We start from the raw sequence: 19,194 nt of genomic DNA on the forward strand, positions 1-19,194 counted from the left end.
GGACTTTCAAAATAAGTTAAGGAAGCTGGGTGCGCTGGGAGGAGAGCATCGTTTTAATGAAAAAAAAAAACAAAAAACCCTTATTAATGGAAATGATTCTTAATATATTTCAAAATGATCTGTTATGACACAAAGCAAAGACATTTATATATGACTTTGAAATTCTTAATAGCTGATTTTAGAGCAACCTATTATGAAATCTTCCAAAGCAGAATATATAGTAAGTAAATCATCAAGCAGGCCTCTCAGGCAGACTGACAGCAGCTCCTCTTAAAATAATTTATCAGGTGGTGTGGGGGGAGGCTGGGAGGAATTTTTGCCATAATTATGTACTAATAAAATATTTATAAATGTGCCTTTCTCTTTTATCATTACAGGCAGCTACAGGTATGAGTCCCGAGCCCCCATCAGAGGGGGTGCCCCAGGAGCCTCAGGAGAAGAAAGTCAGGCATCGAACTTCTCTGGTGACAGGTCAATAGACTGGTTGCTCCCTTAGCCTCTGTTTTGTCGCATCCGAGGCAGAGAGGGTTCAAGAGTGACAATGGAAATCGGAAGGTAGGTCCCAACGGCCCTGTCCTCTCCCTAGGCTTTGCTGAGTGCCGGGAGGGAACAAGACTATTCGAGTTGAGCAAAGCAGAGAGGCATGTGGCTGTGACACCCTGGGAGAGTCACCTAACCCAGGCTCAACAGCACAATCTACCGAGGGACCGCCTGGGGCCAGAAGCATGGATGAGCTGTCCACCACCCCTCGCCCGGGCCATTCCGTACACACCACCCCACACGCATCCCTGGCCTGTCACTACAGGTACCTGTCTGCGCCTCTCTGCTTCCCTGGCTGCCGCACATGCCAGCTCATGCATGGGGCAGGCGGGAAGGGCAGGGGGGATGCTCCCCAGGAGCAACCTTCAACCAGGGAGAAGCAGGAGGCGGCAGATCAATATCCCGGCTCCCTCGTCCCTCGGGTAATACACGATGAGGAGACATGTTCTTCAGAGTCTCCCAGAGGTCCCCAGAGATACTGGCCCCCACTTCCCAGAGCTAATCCACTCCCTAAGGGTCCAGCATCACCTGCCTTTCTTCCCTCACTTCCCTACTGGTTCATGATACCCCCTCCCCCAAAGCCTACATGCAAAGCCTACATGCAATGTTTGTCTCAGGGTCTGCCTCCGGGGAAAGCAGCTTAATTCAGCTTTCTCTTCTTTATTCCATTTAATCCTCACACCAACCCGTCTTGGCCCAATGAAAGAGGAGGCCTCTCTGAAGCTCAGAGAAGTTTGATTTTGAACTCAAATCTGCCTCCCTCAAGTGCCCACAGCCTGGAGTTTTTTCTGGGGGGCTGCGTTGGGTCTTCGTCGCTGTGTGGGCTTTCCTCCAGTTGCGGGGAGCAGGGGCTACTCTTTGTTGCGGTGCGCAGGCTTCTCACTGTGGTGGCTTCTCTTGTTGCGGAGCACAGGCTCTAGAGCACAGGCTCAGTAGTTGTGGTGCACGGGCTTAGTTGCTCCGTGGCATGTGGAATCTTCCCGGACCAGGGCTCGAACCTGTGTCCCCTGCATTGGCAGGCAGATTCTTAATCACTGCACCACCAGGGAAGCCACAGCCTGGAGTTTATTGCGCCTAGACCTTCTGAGCCTCAGTTTTCTATTCGGTAAAATACGTTTGCTTCCTTCCACACATCCCCAATCTATAGATGCCTGTGCCCCAACTCTAAACCTTCAACAGCTTTTCTGATCTGAACTGTGCAATGACATCACCAATCCCAGTCCATTTACAAAGCTGGCTGATTTCCAAATGGTCAGGGCGTTGAGCATGGCCCACGGCTGAGTTTTGGAAAAGGCAAGTGGCATTTGATTTTTCCATGTTTGCCCAGTTAAGCATGTCTGCCCTTGGCTTGGACCAACTGTGGACTCCCTACCTTCCCTATTTCTGACTCAGCATAACTTCTAGAAATGTCCAAAATCAAATCAGTGGACCAATGCAGCTCAAGTGTATGAAAATCAAAAGAACAGGCCACAAGGCCCACGGGTATGGGAATGGCAGGAATAACATGCCAGCATATTCCAAAGAAGTCTGCTGCCCCACAGAGGAATGGCCCAGAATGTCAGCCAGAGTCAACACAGAGCTCCAGAGGACAGACCTCCATGAACACGTGTGTCCACTCAAAAAGTAAATTCCAACTCTATGTTCTGGGCCCAAAGGAAGCCACTCTCTACAGGAAACAGCTAGACAAGGACACAATCACAGTATAAGGTACCATAAGCCCCATGAAGGCAGGAGCCACACTGCTCTCGATATTGACCGTCTCCCCGGGACCTTTCGCAGTGCCAAAAGCAATGGCTCAAGAGTCTGGTTAGGGAAGCGAGGAGCCTTGAATGCCAATCCAAGGAATTTTACTTGACGTAGCAGACAGAAGCGCGCCTCGGGAGGAGTCTAAGCAGGGAATGGCACACCAGGTCTACGTTTTAGAAAGGAGCCCAGTGGTCACAGTGAGGGTGGAGCCAAGCCATCGGCAGTGACGCTACTGCAATAGTCCAAGCAAAAAAAGGATTAGCAAATACTTAGTCTAAGGTGACAGTAGTAAGAATAGAGAAGTCAGGACAGAAATGCTGTCACAGAAAGTATCTACAGGGCAAGGTCAACGACTGGATAGGGATGGGGGAGGGAGAGGGACGATGAGAACCACTTGGGGAGACCAACTTGAAGCAGGGACAATAAGCAAACAGACAGTTAAGGATGGCGAGCAGGTTTGGGAGAAGAAGGAGAGCTGCGTCAGCTCCAGCGCATATGGTGTGAGCATCGCCAAGATGTCCAGACAGAAAACATCACCTTTAGTGCGTGGACCCAGCCTTCTCTCACCCGTTTCAGGGTGTCTCTTCTCAGCACAGTAACCACTAGCTACATGTGGCTATTTAAATGTACGTTACTTAGAATTTAATGCAATGAACAATTCAACGCCTCGGTTGCACCAGCTGCATGTCAAAAGCTCGACAGCCACGTACAGCTAGCGGCCATCCTGCTGGACAGAGAACCTCCCCCTGTCATCACAGAAAGCTCCACTGGACAGCGCTGGGTGATGCGGTTTGCTTGAAACATCCAGCCCGCTTCCTTCTCGGCACGCCTGGCTCGGCAGCCCCCCCCCGAGAGCAGTCCCAGAGATGTGGAAGATGACAGGCTGACCCTGTCCCACCTCACGGAAAGAAGGGCCTTGTCAGGCACCTGCTGGCGGAGACAGACGGCAGCCCAGGTGAGCCCGGCGGCAGGCACGTACCTTTGCAGGCCCCCGCCGCACCCAGGTGGTAGATGGCTGCCAACACACGCCAAATGGCCCTCTGCTCGCTCTCCAAAATGCCCAGCGTCTCCATGGTGCCCTGGAGCTGCGCTAAGGCAGCCGCCGCCCTCTGCTTGCCTTCAGGGTGAGAGCAAGGGGAGAGAGGAAGACAAACAGGCCGTCATGGTGGAGGAAATGCAAACTTGCAAGTGGAAGCAGGGCTTGGTCTGGGGGGAATGTGTGGTCATTTTATGACCATGGTCAATTACCCACGATTAAGCTGGGGAGTACTGACACACAGAACTCAGGCTGCTGGGAAAGTTATAAAAATCATGTCTATCTGACTTTGGAAGGCAACATGATTTTTATTCATTCGTGTGTTCATTCAATAGATTTATTGAGGCTCTGCACTGTGCTGGGCTCTGGAGAGACAGAGATGAGCGAAATCCAGAACTTGACTTTGAGGACCTCTCAAGCTAGAAGTGGAGAGAGACGTAAAAACAACTAAGTGCGAAACTGGCTAAGTGGGGGACTGTGGGATCTCAGAGGAGGGCCTGGCCGATCAATCCCACTCGAGAGAGTCAAAGAGAATGTCGCAGGAGATGAGACAAGATTGTGATTGAAGTCTGAAAGACAAATAGGCAGAGCTCACCAACTGGATGGAATAGAGGCCTGACGGGCAGAGGGAACAACGGGAACAAAGGACATCTTTGGAGACAACAGGTGCTCAACTGAACGTGGACAGAGAAGCAGGTATTTTTGGAGGTGGGGCAGACAGAGGTGGGGGGAGGAAATAAGCACGAGAAGCTGACCGGTGCCATGGAGGAGGCCTCAAACACAATATTAAAGGGAACAGGCTTAAAACTCCAGCCACGATGGACAAACACGCATCCCTATTTACACTCCTGGACCCGTGGCAGACAACACCAATCGATGAAGATCCCACAGCAAACCAGCGAGTCCAGATTCTTTTCAGGATGTCCCCCCTTGCAGCCCCACCCAATGATCTGCCTCAGCAACTGAAAGAGACCCTGTCTGCCATCCCCAGGGCACGCAGAGGGAAACTGCCAAAGATTTTTAAGCAGGAGGAAAGAGAAAATAGTATGACCAGATGTTTATGGGTTGTTGGTGTCACTTTTCCTTTTTCAGATTTATGATCCCAATTATGTTTGTTTTTTTAAATAAATTTATATATTTATCTATTTATTTCTGGCTGCCTTGGGTCTTCGTTGCTGTGCACGGGCCTCCTCTAGTTGTGGCGAGCGGGGGCTACTCTTCGTTGCGGTGTGCGGGCTTCTCATTGCGGTGGCCTCTCTTGTTGCAGAGCACGGGCTCTAGAGCGCAGGCTCAGTAGTTATGGCGCACGGGCTTAGCTGCTCTGCGACATGTGGGATCTTCCTGGACCAGGGCTCGAACCCGTGTCCCCTGCACTGGCAGGCGGATTCTCAACCCCTGTGCCACCAGGGAAGTCCCCCCAACTATGTCTGATTGAATATTAAAATTAGTCTGAAACTCCTAACTCCACACACGCCATCTGGCCAAGGAGACACGACCCAGAAGCCTGCTGGGTTGAGAGGAAGTGAGCTGGGGATGAGAATTCTTCTGTCAATAATCCTCCAACAGATAATGAGGACCTGATTTGCACTTGGCCTGTTTACAGAGCTTGGGTGATGAACTGTAAGCTGTCAAAGCTGGCAGGTCCTTGAATTTTATGGAGTCCAATGCTTAGAGAGGGGACAACGCTTGCCCAAGGTCACACAGCAAGTTAGTATCAGATACAGGATTAGAATCAGGCTTTCTGACTCCCCGTCCAGGCCACTTGTCCCCTCCACTCAAGCCAATTCTTCTAACTGGGAAAGAAACCTGCAAGGATCCTCGACCTACTGGGACAACGTCAACGCATGCAGTGACATTGAGAGATTCGCTGTGGAAACATTTCAATTAATAGCAGAAGCATGTTCCACTGATCCATCATATTTCTGGGGCACCACAGGACCACAAAAACCCTAGCAACGAGGAGCTCAACCTAGCAACTGCAGCTGCTCCGCTGGAGCAAACGGAGGAGAGGAAGGCATCTTACCAACATGCTCTTGGTTATTTATGAGATTTCAAAGTAGCAGAGAAAGGACACCAAAAGGACAGTGGCAACACATTTATTATGGCTCCCACTGTCAGCCATGAGCATTTGACTTTAAATTACAGGCAGACCCCATCATCTGCCACTTAGCTCGTACGAACAGAAGAATTAGAAAACTTCCACTAGAGCTTGTTTGCTTCTTTTTCTCTCCTCCCCGCCTCCCCCGGTCTCTGCTGCAACAGAAGACACGGAGGGATGAATATATATGCTTCTGATCTAAAGCAATTAGAATCACGAGGATGTTTACAGTTCCCTAAACTTCCAGGGAGCCAGACGCCTCTGCATAATGCCCTGACAAAAGCCAGTCCTTGCCTCAAAATCACAAAAATAGACATCAGATCAGTGGGATACATCAACTCACGGCCGAAATGTCTACCAAGAGGAGAATGGATAAACAGTGGGTGGTCCAGCCAGGGCACAGTGATGGGGTACCACGCAGCAATGAAAAAGATCATGTCACTGATCATGCAAGCACATGTATGAACCCCACAGATTCCACGTGAGACAGAGGAGCCCTGTACAAAAGACCACACACTGTGGATTCTGGTTACATGAAGTCCAGATGTGGGCAAAACTCCCCTATGGGAAGAGAAGTTAGGATGATGACTCAGGTGGGAGGGATGCCTCTGATGGGGTGGGGACTCAAGGAAGTCTTTACTGGAATGAGGAATGTTCTAGATGTTGAGCTGGTGTGGGGCTGCAGGTGCGTGTGAGAATATAAATATCACTGAGTTGTATACTTAAAATTAGTGCTTTCATAAACATTTGACTGTATGTCTCAACTGAACTGAAAAAAAGAAAGTGAAAAAGTAAAAGCTGACTCAGAAGATGCCCAGGCTTTGTCTGATGCAATTAAAGACGCAAGGTTAACCCAAGATGGCAGGTAATTTAGTGCAAAAAATAAAATCCAAAATGTTCTCTCCACATTCAACCGGGCTGCATTTAGAGCACCCAGGAGATTCCGACAATGCAGAGAGAGGCCAGGTTTGGATTTGGAGGCAGACAGAACTGCGTGTTCTCTCGGCTCTGCGTCCCTGCGGTGTGACTGCACAAATCTCTTGCCCTTCCGCTGGAGGCTCAGTTTCCACCACTGTAGAATGAAAATAACAGCCAAACCTCCTCCCAGGCCACTGTGAGGATTAAATGAGTTGAAGTGCGTAAAGCACCAGCACAGTGCCCGGCACACAGTGGCACTCAAGTAATGCTGGGCTCGACCCCGTGCCTCTGCCCAGGCTGTCAGGCCTTCCAGGGACACCTTCCCTGCTGCCGCACAGCAGTCCCTGGCAAGTGAATCAGGCGTGGCCCGTCCTTGAGGGTCTCCCAGTCCAATAAGGGGGACAGATGTGCAGACAGACACTGACAGCACAGGGTGAGTGCTGGGCCTGGGGGGCTCCGGGGAGCGGTAAGGAGCCGACTTCTGGGAAGAAGCAGGAAAAGCGGGTGCTGGGCGGGCAGGCAGGCAGCGTCTCCTAGCAGAAGGGCGCGGGGCTGGAAGGCATGGTGCGTTAGGTGCCGAGCCCCCTGAGGGGGCACGTGCAGGCCTCTCTCACAGGGTGCAGGGCCGCAGGGAGCCACGGTCTGCAGCTGGGCGCTGCTCTCCGGTGGAGGGTGCGGCACCGGGGGCCTCCCTGGCCGAGGGAACCGGCCCCTGGAGTTCTGCCCCTGGTTATAAGCACAGTCTGGGCCCGGGGTCGCACTCTGCTTCACGGGGATGTTAACCACACCCCCTCCTCCAGGGCCAGGGTGGGTGCCCCTGTGTCTCTACAACCAACCAACCAACCAACCCAGGCCTGGAAGGATTCCCACGGTTCCAGCCCCTGGATCTGGAGCCGGATCTGGGAGGGAAATGCAGAACACTGACTCTATTCATTTGCAAAAGAAACGTGGGTACCTGCACAGGTGGGTGAACTTGACGGAGACCACGGGGAGGGCAGGACAGGTGTCCAGCCAGAGCCAAGGGCTCCCTTTACCTCAACACTGACGGGTCCACGTTCTCTCCGGGCACTGCAAGTCCATTTAAGGAGGGAGAAGAGAAGGGTTAACTGAGCACCTACAATGCTGCACTGGGTGCTTTTACCTTGTAAGGCAGCTGTGAGTCTCTCCAATTGTCAGAGGAGAAACTGAGGCTCAGAGAGGCTAAGGTACTTGTCCAAGGCCACGCAGCTGGGGAGGGACGGAGCCACTATACGCCAGATTCTCTACTGAGCGCCCACCCTACGGGCAGACCGAGGGTCAGGGCGTTACTCCACCCACTCCACAGGGGGAGGAACTGAAGCTGAGAGAGGAGAAGTGACCCAAGGCTGCACACTGGGGCACATCCCAGAGCACGCGGTCTGCAGCCAGGGCACAGACCTGAGATGACAGCGAGGGGCGAACAAGAGAGACAATGTGGAGTCAGGCCAACCTGGATGCCCTGCTTCTGCCATTTCAAAGCTGTGTGCCCTTAAGCAAGTCGTTTCACCTCTCTGAGCCTGATTACTCCTCCCAACCAACACATGTGATAATAATCCCTTCTGTCAAAGGGTCCTTAGGAGAATCAAGTAAGAGAAAGCTCCTGGCAGAGCCCCTGGCAGGAGGGCCTGATCCCCCATCCTTCTGTCTGGAGCCCATTCCTCCACAGTTGATGCCTGGGTCATAAAAAATAAATGTGCCTCAGGCCAAAGCCTGGCTGCTGCCAGCCAGAAGCAAACGGCTGGGAGGCAAGGATTATTGTTATTATTATGACCACTGCTGCTGGTACTTTTTAAAACATCAGTCTAGGTTGAGGAAAAATAAATTATAGAGGAGAATATGAAAGCTTTGTGATTTCAAATGTGTCCTGGTGCCCTAACAGATCTCAAATAAGTTCCATTTAAAGCTGAAATGTGGGGCTTCCCTGGTGGCGCAGTGGTTAAGGATCCGCCTGCCAACGCAGGGGACACAGGTTCGAGCCCTGGTCCAGGAAGGGAAGATCCCACGTGCCGTGGAGCAACTAAGCCCATGCGCCACAACTGCTGAGCCTGCACTCTAGAGCCCGTGCTCCGCAACAAGAGAAGCCACCGCAGTGAGAAGCCTGCGCACTGCAATGAAGACCCAATGCAGCCAAAAATAAAATTAATAAATTTTATAAATAAGTAAGTAAGTAAAAGCTGAAATGTGGCAGGCAGGGAGGACGCAGCGCAGGGACAAGGAGGGGAAGCTGACCATCAGCGAGCGAAGGCGGCCACGGAGGGCCAGCACCACCCCGAGGGCCGGCTTCCCCACAACCTGGCCCCGCCGCTCCAGCTGACAGCCCCCCGGGCCCACACCCTCACCCTGTGCTCTGCAACCACTGCACTGCTGGCTCTCCCCTGCCGTTGCCTCTGCATCGGGAGCTCGGTGCAGCAGGAAGGCTGGCCTCACTGCACCTGCCTAACTTCTCTCACAGTCCAAGACCAGCTTATACTCACCGCCTCCAGGTAGCCCTCTCTGATACAACTTCAAGCCTCCAGGCCTGCCCATGTAATATTTGGGACACACTTAAAAAGAAGTATTCGATGTTTATGTGAAACTCGAATTTAACCGGGCATCGTGTATTTTTTCCAGTTTTACTGAATTACAATTGACAAATAAAAATTGTGTATTTTTAGGTGTGCAATGTGAGAATTTGATATACATAAACATTGTAAAATGATTACCACAATGAAGTTAATTAATACACCCATCACCTCACATAGTTACCGTTTCTTGGTGTGTGGTACGAACACATAAGTTCTACTCTCACAGGATATTTCAAATGTACAGTAAGTCCAGTATTATTAACTACAGTCACCATGCTGTTAGATCAGTTACAAGATGAATATGGTCTAGGTATCCCGTATTTTTATTTGCTGACTCTGGCGACTTCGGGGGCTTGTACTTAGCAACTCTCATTCTTGGGGTGATTTCCTGACCACCTAATTCCTTCACTGAGTCAGTACCTGATGGCCCAATCCCAGAAAACTAGCCCAGGCTTCTATCAAAGACCGACGAATTTCCAGCTTGTATTTTTGCTCTTAGAGAACAAAGAAAACACTCTCCATACCTGCCAGGTAGCAGGGTGAGAACAGAGAAATACCCTACCAGTTCCCACAGATCAACTGGTCTAAAAAAACAACCCCAGAAACACACAGAAAAAGAAAGCCACTTCAAACACCTCCTCGATTGGGTTCACACTGTGCCCCATTCCTGTATGCAGACTGAACAAACAGGTCAGGCTGGGATGCTCACGAGGGCCTGGCTTGAGCCCTTCTCCTCATCAAAACCAAGAAAACAAACAACAACGCTCTTGCTGATTCAAATGGATACATGTGGCCCAACCTCATTAAAGAAAACCCAGAACTGGGATAGCCTCGCATCCCCTGCCGTGCTGGGGCCAGTCTGGGCTCCTAGCGCCGCGGAAACCAGGGGGAGAAGAGGCATGAAAGAAGAACATACTGCAAGTCCCCCCACCCCGTGGAGGGGGGTGTCAGGCAGGTGAAGCTGGGGGAGCCGCATCACCCCACTCCATCCCACTCCACTCACTGTCGAAACAGACTCACCTACAGTGGTTCTCAAAGCGGGGTCCCTGGACCCACAGCTTCGCCATCAACTGGGGACTTGTGAGAAATGCAGATTCTCAGGCCCTAGCCCAGACCTACTTAATCAGTAACTCTGTGGATAGTACCCAGCAGAGAGAGAGAGTGTGAGACAGCCTTACTGAGGTGTAACTGGCAAAAATAAACCACTCATCTTTAACAAGTACAGTGTGATAAGCTTTGACATCTACACCCGTGAAAGCGTCGGCACTCAAGACAATGGACACATATATCACCCGCAAAAATTCCCTTTCATAATCCTCTCTCCCCTCCTCCTGCAACCAAAACCCCAGGCAACCATTGACCTGTTTGCTGTCACAGCAGATTCGTTTGCATTTTCTAGAGTTTCAAATACATGGGATTATATGGTTGTACTCTTTTATCTGAGATTTCTCACTCAGCACAATTACTTTGAGAGCCATCATGTTCTTGGATGTATCAGCAGTTCATTGTTATTACTGAGTAGTATCCTACCTTTATGGTTTTCTATAATGAATTCATCCATTAACCTGTTAATAGACATTTTGGGTAGTTTCTAGGTTTTGGCTAGTACACATAAAACTGCTAATGAACTTTCATGTAAAATAAATTTTGCACGGATGTACACTTCCATTCTCCTGCATAAATACCTAGGAGTAGACTAGCGTGCCACGTGGGAGGTGTATGTTTAACTTTGTAAGAGCCCGTTTTCCGAGATGGTGCACTATTTTCCACTCCCACCAGCAGGGTATGAGAGCTCCAGTTACCCCAGATTCTCACCAGCATTGGTACGATCAATCTTTTCAAGTGTAGACACTCTAGTAATTGTGTAGTAGTTATTTCATCATGGTTCGAGTTTCAATTTCTTTAATGACTAAGGATGTTTAATATACTTTCACATGCCATTTAAGTATCTTCTCTGGGGAAGTCTATGTTGAAATCTTTGGCCCATCTTTTTTGTTGGGTTATTTATGAGTTCTGAGAGTCATTTATAAACTCTGGATTCAAAGACTTTTTCAGATATGTGATTTGCAAGTATCTTCTCCCAGTCTGTGGCTTGTATTTTCATATTAACAGTGACACGCAAAGAGCAGAAGTTCTTAATTTCAACAAAGTGCAATTCATCAATTTGTTCTCTCATGGACTGTGCTTTTGGGGTCATATCTATGAAGCCTTTGCTCGATCCAAAGTTACAGAAATTTTCCTCCCGTTTTCTTCTGGAAATTTTATGATTTTAAGTCTTACATTAAGGTCTATGATCCATTTTTTTGGTCGATTTTTGTACATGGTGTGAATTTGTGGACTGAAATTCTTTTTTTTTGCATGACGATACCAAATTATTCCAGCACCATTTGTTTCCCTGACACGTATGTTTGGAAAAGGGCTTCAGAGTAGAAATGATTCACTCCCCTCTGCCTGGTAAGCTCCTACTCATCCTTCAAAACCCAGGTCAGATGTCCCCTTGGCTAAGAAGCCTTCCCTGACTGAGGCCAAGTAGCTTTCATCTATCCTCTGGTGTACAGAATGTTGTACAAACTCTGGCATTTTTCTTATCCCACAGGATTGCATTAATTCCCAAGTCTTTCTCTCTTGATAGGGTGAAAATTTAGGGATGAGGACCATAATCCCAGCACTCAGCACAGGCCTGGCACAGGGGATGATGGTAGGAGTGGGGGTGGGGGTGGGTGATTCAAAACAATTTTTAAAATATAAAAAAATAAATAAAAGAATAAACAAGTGAACAATGTGCTTTTTTAAACAACCGAATACCACCTCTCAAGGCCCTACTCACAGGCCCCATCTTCCAGGAAGCCACATTAATCATCAACAATATTTCCTAAGAAAACTGCCACTGACTGATGTAATCCAAGCCCAGTGCTAGCTGCTTTCTGCACATCGTTTCATTTAATCCTGACAACAGGTCCATGAGGCAGATATTGCTAGCTACTGTTGTTATTTTACCGAAGAGGACACAGACATTCAGAGAGGCTAGGGTCCATGCCGGAGGTCTCATATCCAGTAAGTGTCAGAGCCGGGGTTTGAACCCAGACAGCCTGTCCCGGAGACCGCGCCCTTACCTCTACACAAACCACCTCCTGGTTCCCTTTATTAGCACAAGACTCATTTCCCTGACAAGCCCAGGCCCCATAAAGGCAACCCTGCCTCCCCCACGTGACCAGCCCTTGCCAACTACTCACCCCAGTGGCAGAGGGACGAGCCACACAGGGGACCCTCCCATCTTGGCCATGGGGACACAGACACCCACTCACACCCAGAAGGACCTCCTCTTTACCTTAGGCCATACGCCCATGCCGAAGGAGCTGCTGTCTGCCAGCTGGTGCAGGTACAGTTCTGTCCTGGAAACAGAGAAGGGACCAGAAGTAAGGGAGGACCCACCCACACCAGTGGCCTGGCAGGGCAGGTGGGCATCATGGCACGGGGCTCCACAGAGTGCCCCAGGTGGCCCCGGGGTCTGCCTCAGGCCCTGGCCCTGCCTCCCGAATATTCCTCACTTGCTGCCCTCAATGGGCCCTTCTTAAGTGAAGGCCTTCCAGAAGCTTCCTTACTCCTCAGTTACCCTGCTCTGAAAACTGGGAGTTTCCTCTCTAATCTGCCCTCTCTCCAAAGGGTAAGTTGCCCCTCTGGCCTTAGCCAGGAGGCTCAGGACAGGCTGGGCCTGCCCTTCAGATGGGGGTGGAAGGCAGGAGACAAATGATGGGGGACGCAGAGGCAAACTGAAAATTATCACTCCTCGCCTGGGGTGAGCACTCCCTGGAGCTTCACTAGATAGAAACTTACTCATTCGTTCAACAGATGAGGAAACCAAGGCTCACAGACAGGGAGCCACGTGTCCAAGAATTCCCAGGAGTCAGCGAGGGGCAGAGATGACTCCCTGGGCCACCTCCCCCAGAAGGCCTTCCCAGATGAGTCTTCTGGCTTCTCTGCTGTTCCACCTGGTGCCTCCTCGCCCTGAGCTACCTCAGGTGCACCCAAGGCTCTCACAGAGTTTAGGAGCTTCTGGAAGATTTGGGGTCTGCTGTTCCTTGCCCACCTCCCACGCTGCTGTCAGAACCTGTACCAAAATGTCACCGTCACAGCAGACATCCACCACCACCCCCCAGCGTGTATGAAGAGCCATATGTGAATTATCTCACTTAATCCTGTAAGGTCAGTCAAGGTACTATTTCCACTTTACAGAGGAAGAAACGGAGGTTCAGAGCAGGTGACACCTGGTCAGGTTCACCCAGCCCAGGAGCAGTACCAGGCAGCAGGAATCAGAGGCCAGATTCCTAACCACTGGGCTCCACTGCCTCTCACCTCTGGGCAGAGGCAGGGCTGGGGCCCTGGAGAGCGGAGGCCCTTTGTCTCACTGCCCTCGGCCGTCCCTGCTCAGCCCAGTCGCTCACCTGAGATCCAGGTCCAATCCGGCTAGCATCTGGGAGAAAACCTCGAAATTGCCTTCTTCCAGCTGCCGGGCCACGTGGCTCTTCTCCAACAGCATCGTCTGCCAGGGGAGAGGACAGGCGCCGGTCAGCACGAGGCCCCGCTAGGCTGCCCGCACACCCCCACCAACCCCCAGGCCCACTCTTCGAGGCAGCACCTCAGGCCCCAACTTGGCTGGATGCCTCCAAATCAAAACGTGCCAGGCCTTTGTCTCACTGATTCAGAGTCCACGCAGGCAATCAACGAATGCAACGGGCTCATTCCGATGAAGGAATCCAAGGGTACTAACAATTAACCCAGAGCCGCCCTCCAACACACTCTTACGCAACCGAAGCCCTTAATAACTTGACCCACATGGTGATGCACGGTAGACTTTCAGGGCCGGGACAGAAAGGGATTTATCGTGCACCAGCGAGTCTGGGTATTCTCCTAGCTCCACATACAAACAACCCTTCTAATAACCTAATCCTGTTTTCTGTTCAAACAGAATGTTTGCGGGGGGAAGGGGAGGAGCCGGGTGATTTCAGAGAGGGGAACAAACAGGCCATGTGCCTGTCACACACGGGCGGCCGCAGAAGGCCAGCGAGCGCCTGTTTAATTTCAGCTTACGCTTTTAAGACCCAGCTAATGAGCGGCTGAATTATGTATCTACTCATGAGTATTTCATCCCTGTGATACTCCGAGGCACAGACGAGCCGCCGTGCTCGGGGAGGAGATGTCTGGGCACTGAGCGAGGTGGGGAGGAGCTGGCCTTGGCCTGGGGAGCGATGACCATTTAGACACATTCCAGGGTCCCAGCTGGAGGCGTGGGCCCTGCTGAGGGGGGCTGAGGCTACTGCAGCCCCAAAGACCCCCTCTCCCTCCCACCCAGAGGCCTCACTTGGAGCTGGGCGGCCGTGACTCAGCCTGTGGCGTTGAAGTCCAGTGACATCACCATGGAGAACCGGGTGGCACGGCGGCTGTGGCCGGTGAACACGGAGCCAAAGGCCCGGAGGACAGTGAAGGTGGCTCGAATCTTCTCCACTGGTGGGGCACAGACAGGGCATCACCCGTGGCCCGGGTGCTGCCACCCCCACCTCTCACAGAACCCCATTCTGGCCCCAGGCCCCAGCAGGGCCCCCTCCACTCCCCCAACTCAGCTCTAAGCCACACCTCTTCCGCTGCTGGGCTGGCCCTGTGCTGCAAGCAGGGGCGCGAGGGGAGCAAGAGTGAGCCCAGAAGGGGAGATACACACAGCTAGGATTGGTACAATCTGAGTGACAAGGGCTGCCCTAGGGCCTCCTGGGCCTGGTGGAGTCTAGGAGCAGGGCAGGGCATTCACATTCTTGGACCTGCTCTCAGGGAACGCCCATCACAGCCAGCTCAAAAAGCCCTGCAGTCCCAGGCTTTTTAACATAACTATTTAACGAGCACCCACTATGTGCTAGGCACCTGGATACAGCCTAGCCTGACTCCCATGCCCCCAACACACTTTCAGCAGAACTACATTCTGAGAGGGCCTCTCCTTACTGTATCCCCAGCTCCTAACAGGGCTCTAACCTGGGCCAGGTGCAGAACAGGTGATCAATAAAGCATTGGAATAACCCCAGTGGAGAAGCAGGATAGTACAGTGGTTAAACAAGCTTGAATATGGCCTCTCCCCCTTGTTAGTCACCTGATTTGGAGCGAATAAATTAACCTCCCTGTGCCTCAGATACCCCATCTATAAGATGGGGGTAATAATAGTACTTACTTACCTCATGTGGTTGCCACAAAGACTAAAAGATTTAATAATGTAAAGTGCTCAGAACATGCTCAAAATGTGGTGGTGTTAGTATTGTTTGTTATTATTAGAAAAGCAATACTGCCTGGGCCATATATTCTCAGCAGGGGGAATACTGCCCCCAAGAGGGCAGAAACTGATTCTTGAGGATGGGGGCAGTTTTCCTTTCTTATGTATAGAATAGAGCACAGATACATATATATATATGTCTGTGTGTGTCTGTATATATATACACACATACACACACACTGCATAAACAAATATATGGTGAATCTATGGCATTAACTTTTCATGGTGGGAGACGATTAGGAGAAAGAACAACTAAAAAGGCTCCTCAGAGGGGCAACAATACATTGAGAACACTGGCCCAGGGGTAATAGCTCTGGAGCCAAACTGTCCGTGTTTGAATCTCGGTGCTAGGATGTATGAGCTGTGTGGCCTTGGGCAAGCTGGTTAACCTCCCTGCGTTTTAATGGCCTCATCTATAAAATTCAAATAATAATAATGTCTACCTTACAGGGATGTTTTAAATAATAAATAAGTTAACCTGCTTGGAATAGAACCTGGCGCGTAAGTCCTCAGCAAGCATTTACCACGATCACCATCAATATTGTAATTATTATCACCAATTGACACTATTTTTTTATTGAAGTATAGTTGATTTACAATGTTGACACTCTTTCTTTAATGCCCAGCTCAAACATCATTTCCTCAAGGAAGCCCCCCGGCCCCTTCTCTGTGCTCCCTCCGCCTCTCCCCTCCCCAGCTCGGCCAGCAAGCGGTGCAGAGCACTGGAGTCTGGCACAGATGTGCAGCTGAGTCTCCCTTCCGGCTGTCGGTGCCTCCTTGTCTTTGTTTTTACTTATCGGGTCCTCTGCACAGTCCAGTGGGCTGTGCGCTGCACAAGGACACCACACCTAAGGGCACAGCATTTATATCAGATAGCCATAGGCCTACATACTTATTAGGATGATGGCCCAGAACGTGGGGGTCAAGTGTTTGGTTCTAACAATGTCAATGCGTGACGACGGTTCCACATGTGGCAGTGAGTGTCTTAGGCAAGGAGTACCTGTTTCTAATTCACACAAAAGTACCCAACAGCCTCGGGGCGGCCCTGTCCAGAAGCCAGCACAGGGTCTGCACAGAGCCAGGTGCTCAGTGAACGCTAGCTGAGCAGACAGAAGGAAGAGCCGCCCAGCACCCCTCCGACTCTCCCTTCCCTTCCCCCACGCCACCGCCCCCACCACGTCCCAGCTGCACGTCACCTGGAGACCACTGTACCCGAGACCCTGCCATCCACACCGCCTGCCATCCCCACCAGGTGCTCCAGGACCTGCTCGCAGCAGGTGGTCTTGCCAGCACCGCTCCGGCCCAGGGCCACGATGCTCTGGTCCCTCTGCTGGCTCAGCAGAGCCCAGTACGCCCGCTGGGCCAGGGAGCCAACGTGGGCGGGTAGGCCATCCCGGCAGCTCCTGGGCACCTGCAGGAAGATCGCCGGCATCAGCCTTCCCACCCAGCCGGGGCCCAGGGAGCACTCCACAATGCTCCAACCCGGCCTCAAGCCCAGATCCACGTCCATGCCTCCCATCCTACTCCAGCCTTGTCAGAGACGTCGTGCATTTTTCTGGGGAGAGCCCAGCCTGGAGATCTAGTCCTGCCACTGGCTCGCTGTGAGTCCTTGGGCAGCCTTGGACCCTGCTCTGAGCCTGACCTCTTCTTCAGCCAATGAGAGGCTTGAACTAGAGCTGCATTAGCTCATGGGGCTCATCTCACTTGCTACACAAAGGACCGGATCGTACCTGTCTGAAATGAAGCAGGTGGATAAAATAGCTCAATTGATGAGTGACATCTGCCATGGAAACAGAATGGGGCATGGGGGAATTGGCGGTACGTGTGCTATGTATTTGCTATAACAGATTTAGATACCAGAAGCCCCTTTGACTTCATTCATTCATCCATCCATACATTCATTCACTCAGTAAAAAAAAAAATATTCATCGAGTGTCTACTACATAGCAGGCACTAACCCAGGCACTGGGGGCACAACACTACTCAAGGCGAATAAAGGAAATCTCTGCCAACCGTGAGGAGATATCATTATACACCTATTAAGATGGCTAAAAAACCTGTTTTTAATTTTTTTGACACACTACCAAGTTCTGGTTGAGACGCAGAGCAAGTGGAATTCTCCCACAATGCTACACAATACAGCCACTCTGGAGAACAGCTTGGCAGCCTCTTTTACAGTGATATGTACACTCGTCATACAACTGAGCAATCCCACTCCTAGGTATTTACCCAAGAGAAATGAACATTTGTGTTCACCAAAAAACCCTCTGTCGCTGGTTATATTGAGTAGGTATTCAAAATCATCAACAAACTAGAAACAACCCAAATGTCCCTCAACTAAAGAACTAAGATAACCAACCACCCTGGTTTTAGCACTGAAAGTTCCATGTCCCAGAAAAACCATTCCCTCCCACGGAAACCAGGACAACTGGTCCCCCTCTGAACAGATAAACAAAGCTGTGCAATAAAATACAATAGAATAAAAGAACTAACGGCTCACAGCTGCAACAATATGGGTGAATCTCAAAGGTGCTGTGCATTGTGATAAGTGGAAGAAGCCGATTCCAAAGGTTACACGCAGTACAATTCCATTTATATGACTTTTCAGAAAAGGCACAACTAGGGAAAAGGGACAAAAGAACAGATTAGTGGCTGCCAAGGGCGGGACATGGGGGAGGGGATGACCACAAGGGTATGGAGAACTTTTGGGGGTGATGGGAACTGTCCTGTAATTGATGGCGGAGACAGTTTCACAACTATACGTGTTTGTCAAAAACTTACAGAAGTGAACACTAAAAAAGGTGACATTAACTGTATGTAAATTATACCTTAACAAACCTGACTTAAGACAAAAAAAGCCCTGCCTGTCAAGAGCTTGCTTTCATTTGGGAGAAGACAGATGATAAAAAACCAACTAATTAAATTATACTGAACGGGAGTCATTCTAAAGCCATGAGCTTGGATGAGATCACCAAGGAAGTGGGCGTTTAAAGAGGGAGAGAGAAGAGGTGTAGGGATGGGGCACCCAGACTTGGAGAGATCAGGGACCAGCAAAGGAGGCTGAGAGGGAGGGCCAGCGGGACAGAAGGAAAACCAGGAGAGCGGAATTCCTGAGCTACGGAAGGGAGTGATGGCAGGAGGAGGGAAGGACCAGCCCCTGAAGTGCTGCTGAGGGTCAAGTCAGAGGAGGCCGGAGAATTGTCCGCTGGGCTTGGCAGCATGGAGGTCACTGTGACCTTGACAAATGTCTGCTTAGCCTGGTGGTTTTCAGGGAGAACGGAAGAGGGCGGTGGAGGTAGTGAGGGCAGTAGAAAGGCACCAAAGGGAGCAGGGAAACGGGCCTGGCTGGAGGAGGACCCTGGAAGCCCAGGATGCTAAGCAGGTGACAAGTGGGCTAGCATCCACCCTCCCAGTGGCTTGGCAGGACCAGGGGCACAAACTCCGGTGTGGCGGCCCTCCCCCTCCCCGAACCCCCAGCCTGGGGCTAAGGAGCACCCCCAGTGCACTGTTGGCCTTTCCTACCCCGAGGCCCCCAGGAACAGCAATGAGTCCCCATCCTGACACAAATCAAAAGGTTCACAGACCTACTAGAGAATGGACCTGAGGATATGGGGAGGGGGAAGGGTAAGATGTGACAAAGTGAGAGAGTGGCATGGACATATATACACTGCCAAACGTAAAATAGATAGCTAGTGGGAAGCAGCCACAGAGCACAGGGAGATCAGCTTGGTGCTTTGTGACCACCTAGAGGGGCGGGATAGGGAGGGTGGGAGATGCAAGAGGGAAGAGATATGGGAACATATGTATATGTATAACTGATTCACTTTGTTATAAAGCAGAAACTAACACACCATTGTAAAGCAATTATACTCCAATAAAGATGTTAAAAAAATAAATAACTAAAAAAGGCTCAGCAGGACCCCAAAGCTGGCAAAGTAGGACAAGCCGCCACACTGGCTGGACA

The 19,194-nt window shown here is 50.8% G+C and overlaps 2 protein-coding genes across 8 annotated transcripts in view; one reads left to right on the forward strand and one right to left on the reverse strand.

Annotated features, from left to right (window-relative positions):
- Window positions 1-1,028, forward strand: part of LOC309610676 (sodium/glucose cotransporter 1) — a 140,932-nt gene extending 139,904 nt beyond the window's left edge. For 2 of the 3 annotated variants that reach the window (XR_014234128.1, XR_014234130.1), the window contains exon 16: window positions 378-1,028. The gene's annotated coding sequence lies outside the window, so the exon portion shown is untranslated. The remainder of the gene's footprint in view (window positions 1-377) is intronic. The other variant, XR_014234129.1, reaches the window with a different exon arrangement.
- The window catches only part of LOC309610681 (unconventional myosin-XVIIIb-like), a 110,834-nt gene that overhangs the window by 69,689 nt on the left and 21,951 nt on the right, over window positions 1-19,194 (reverse strand). For 2 of the 5 annotated variants that reach the window (XM_082353835.1, XM_082353834.1), the window contains exons 2-6: window positions 16,427-16,641; window positions 14,280-14,422; window positions 13,363-13,460; window positions 12,249-12,312; window positions 3,266-3,403 (exon numbers count right to left, since the gene is read on the reverse strand). In XM_082353835.1, the coding sequence (XP_082209961.1) occupies window positions 12,250-12,312; window positions 13,363-13,460; window positions 14,280-14,422; window positions 16,427-16,641 (519 nt within the window). In that variant the 3' untranslated portion in view covers window positions 3,266-3,403; window position 12,249. Of the gene's footprint in view, window positions 1-3,265; window positions 3,404-12,248; window positions 12,313-13,362; window positions 13,461-14,279; window positions 14,423-16,426; window positions 16,642-19,194 lie in introns of those variants that run through there. The other 3 variants (XM_082353837.1, XM_082353836.1, XM_082353838.1) reach the window with 2 other exon arrangements.

This window comes from Balaenoptera borealis (genome assembly GCF_965194805.1).
Source record: "Balaenoptera borealis genome assembly, chromosome: 14".
Lineage (NCBI taxonomy): Eukaryota > Metazoa > Chordata > Mammalia > Artiodactyla > Balaenopteridae > Balaenoptera > Balaenoptera borealis.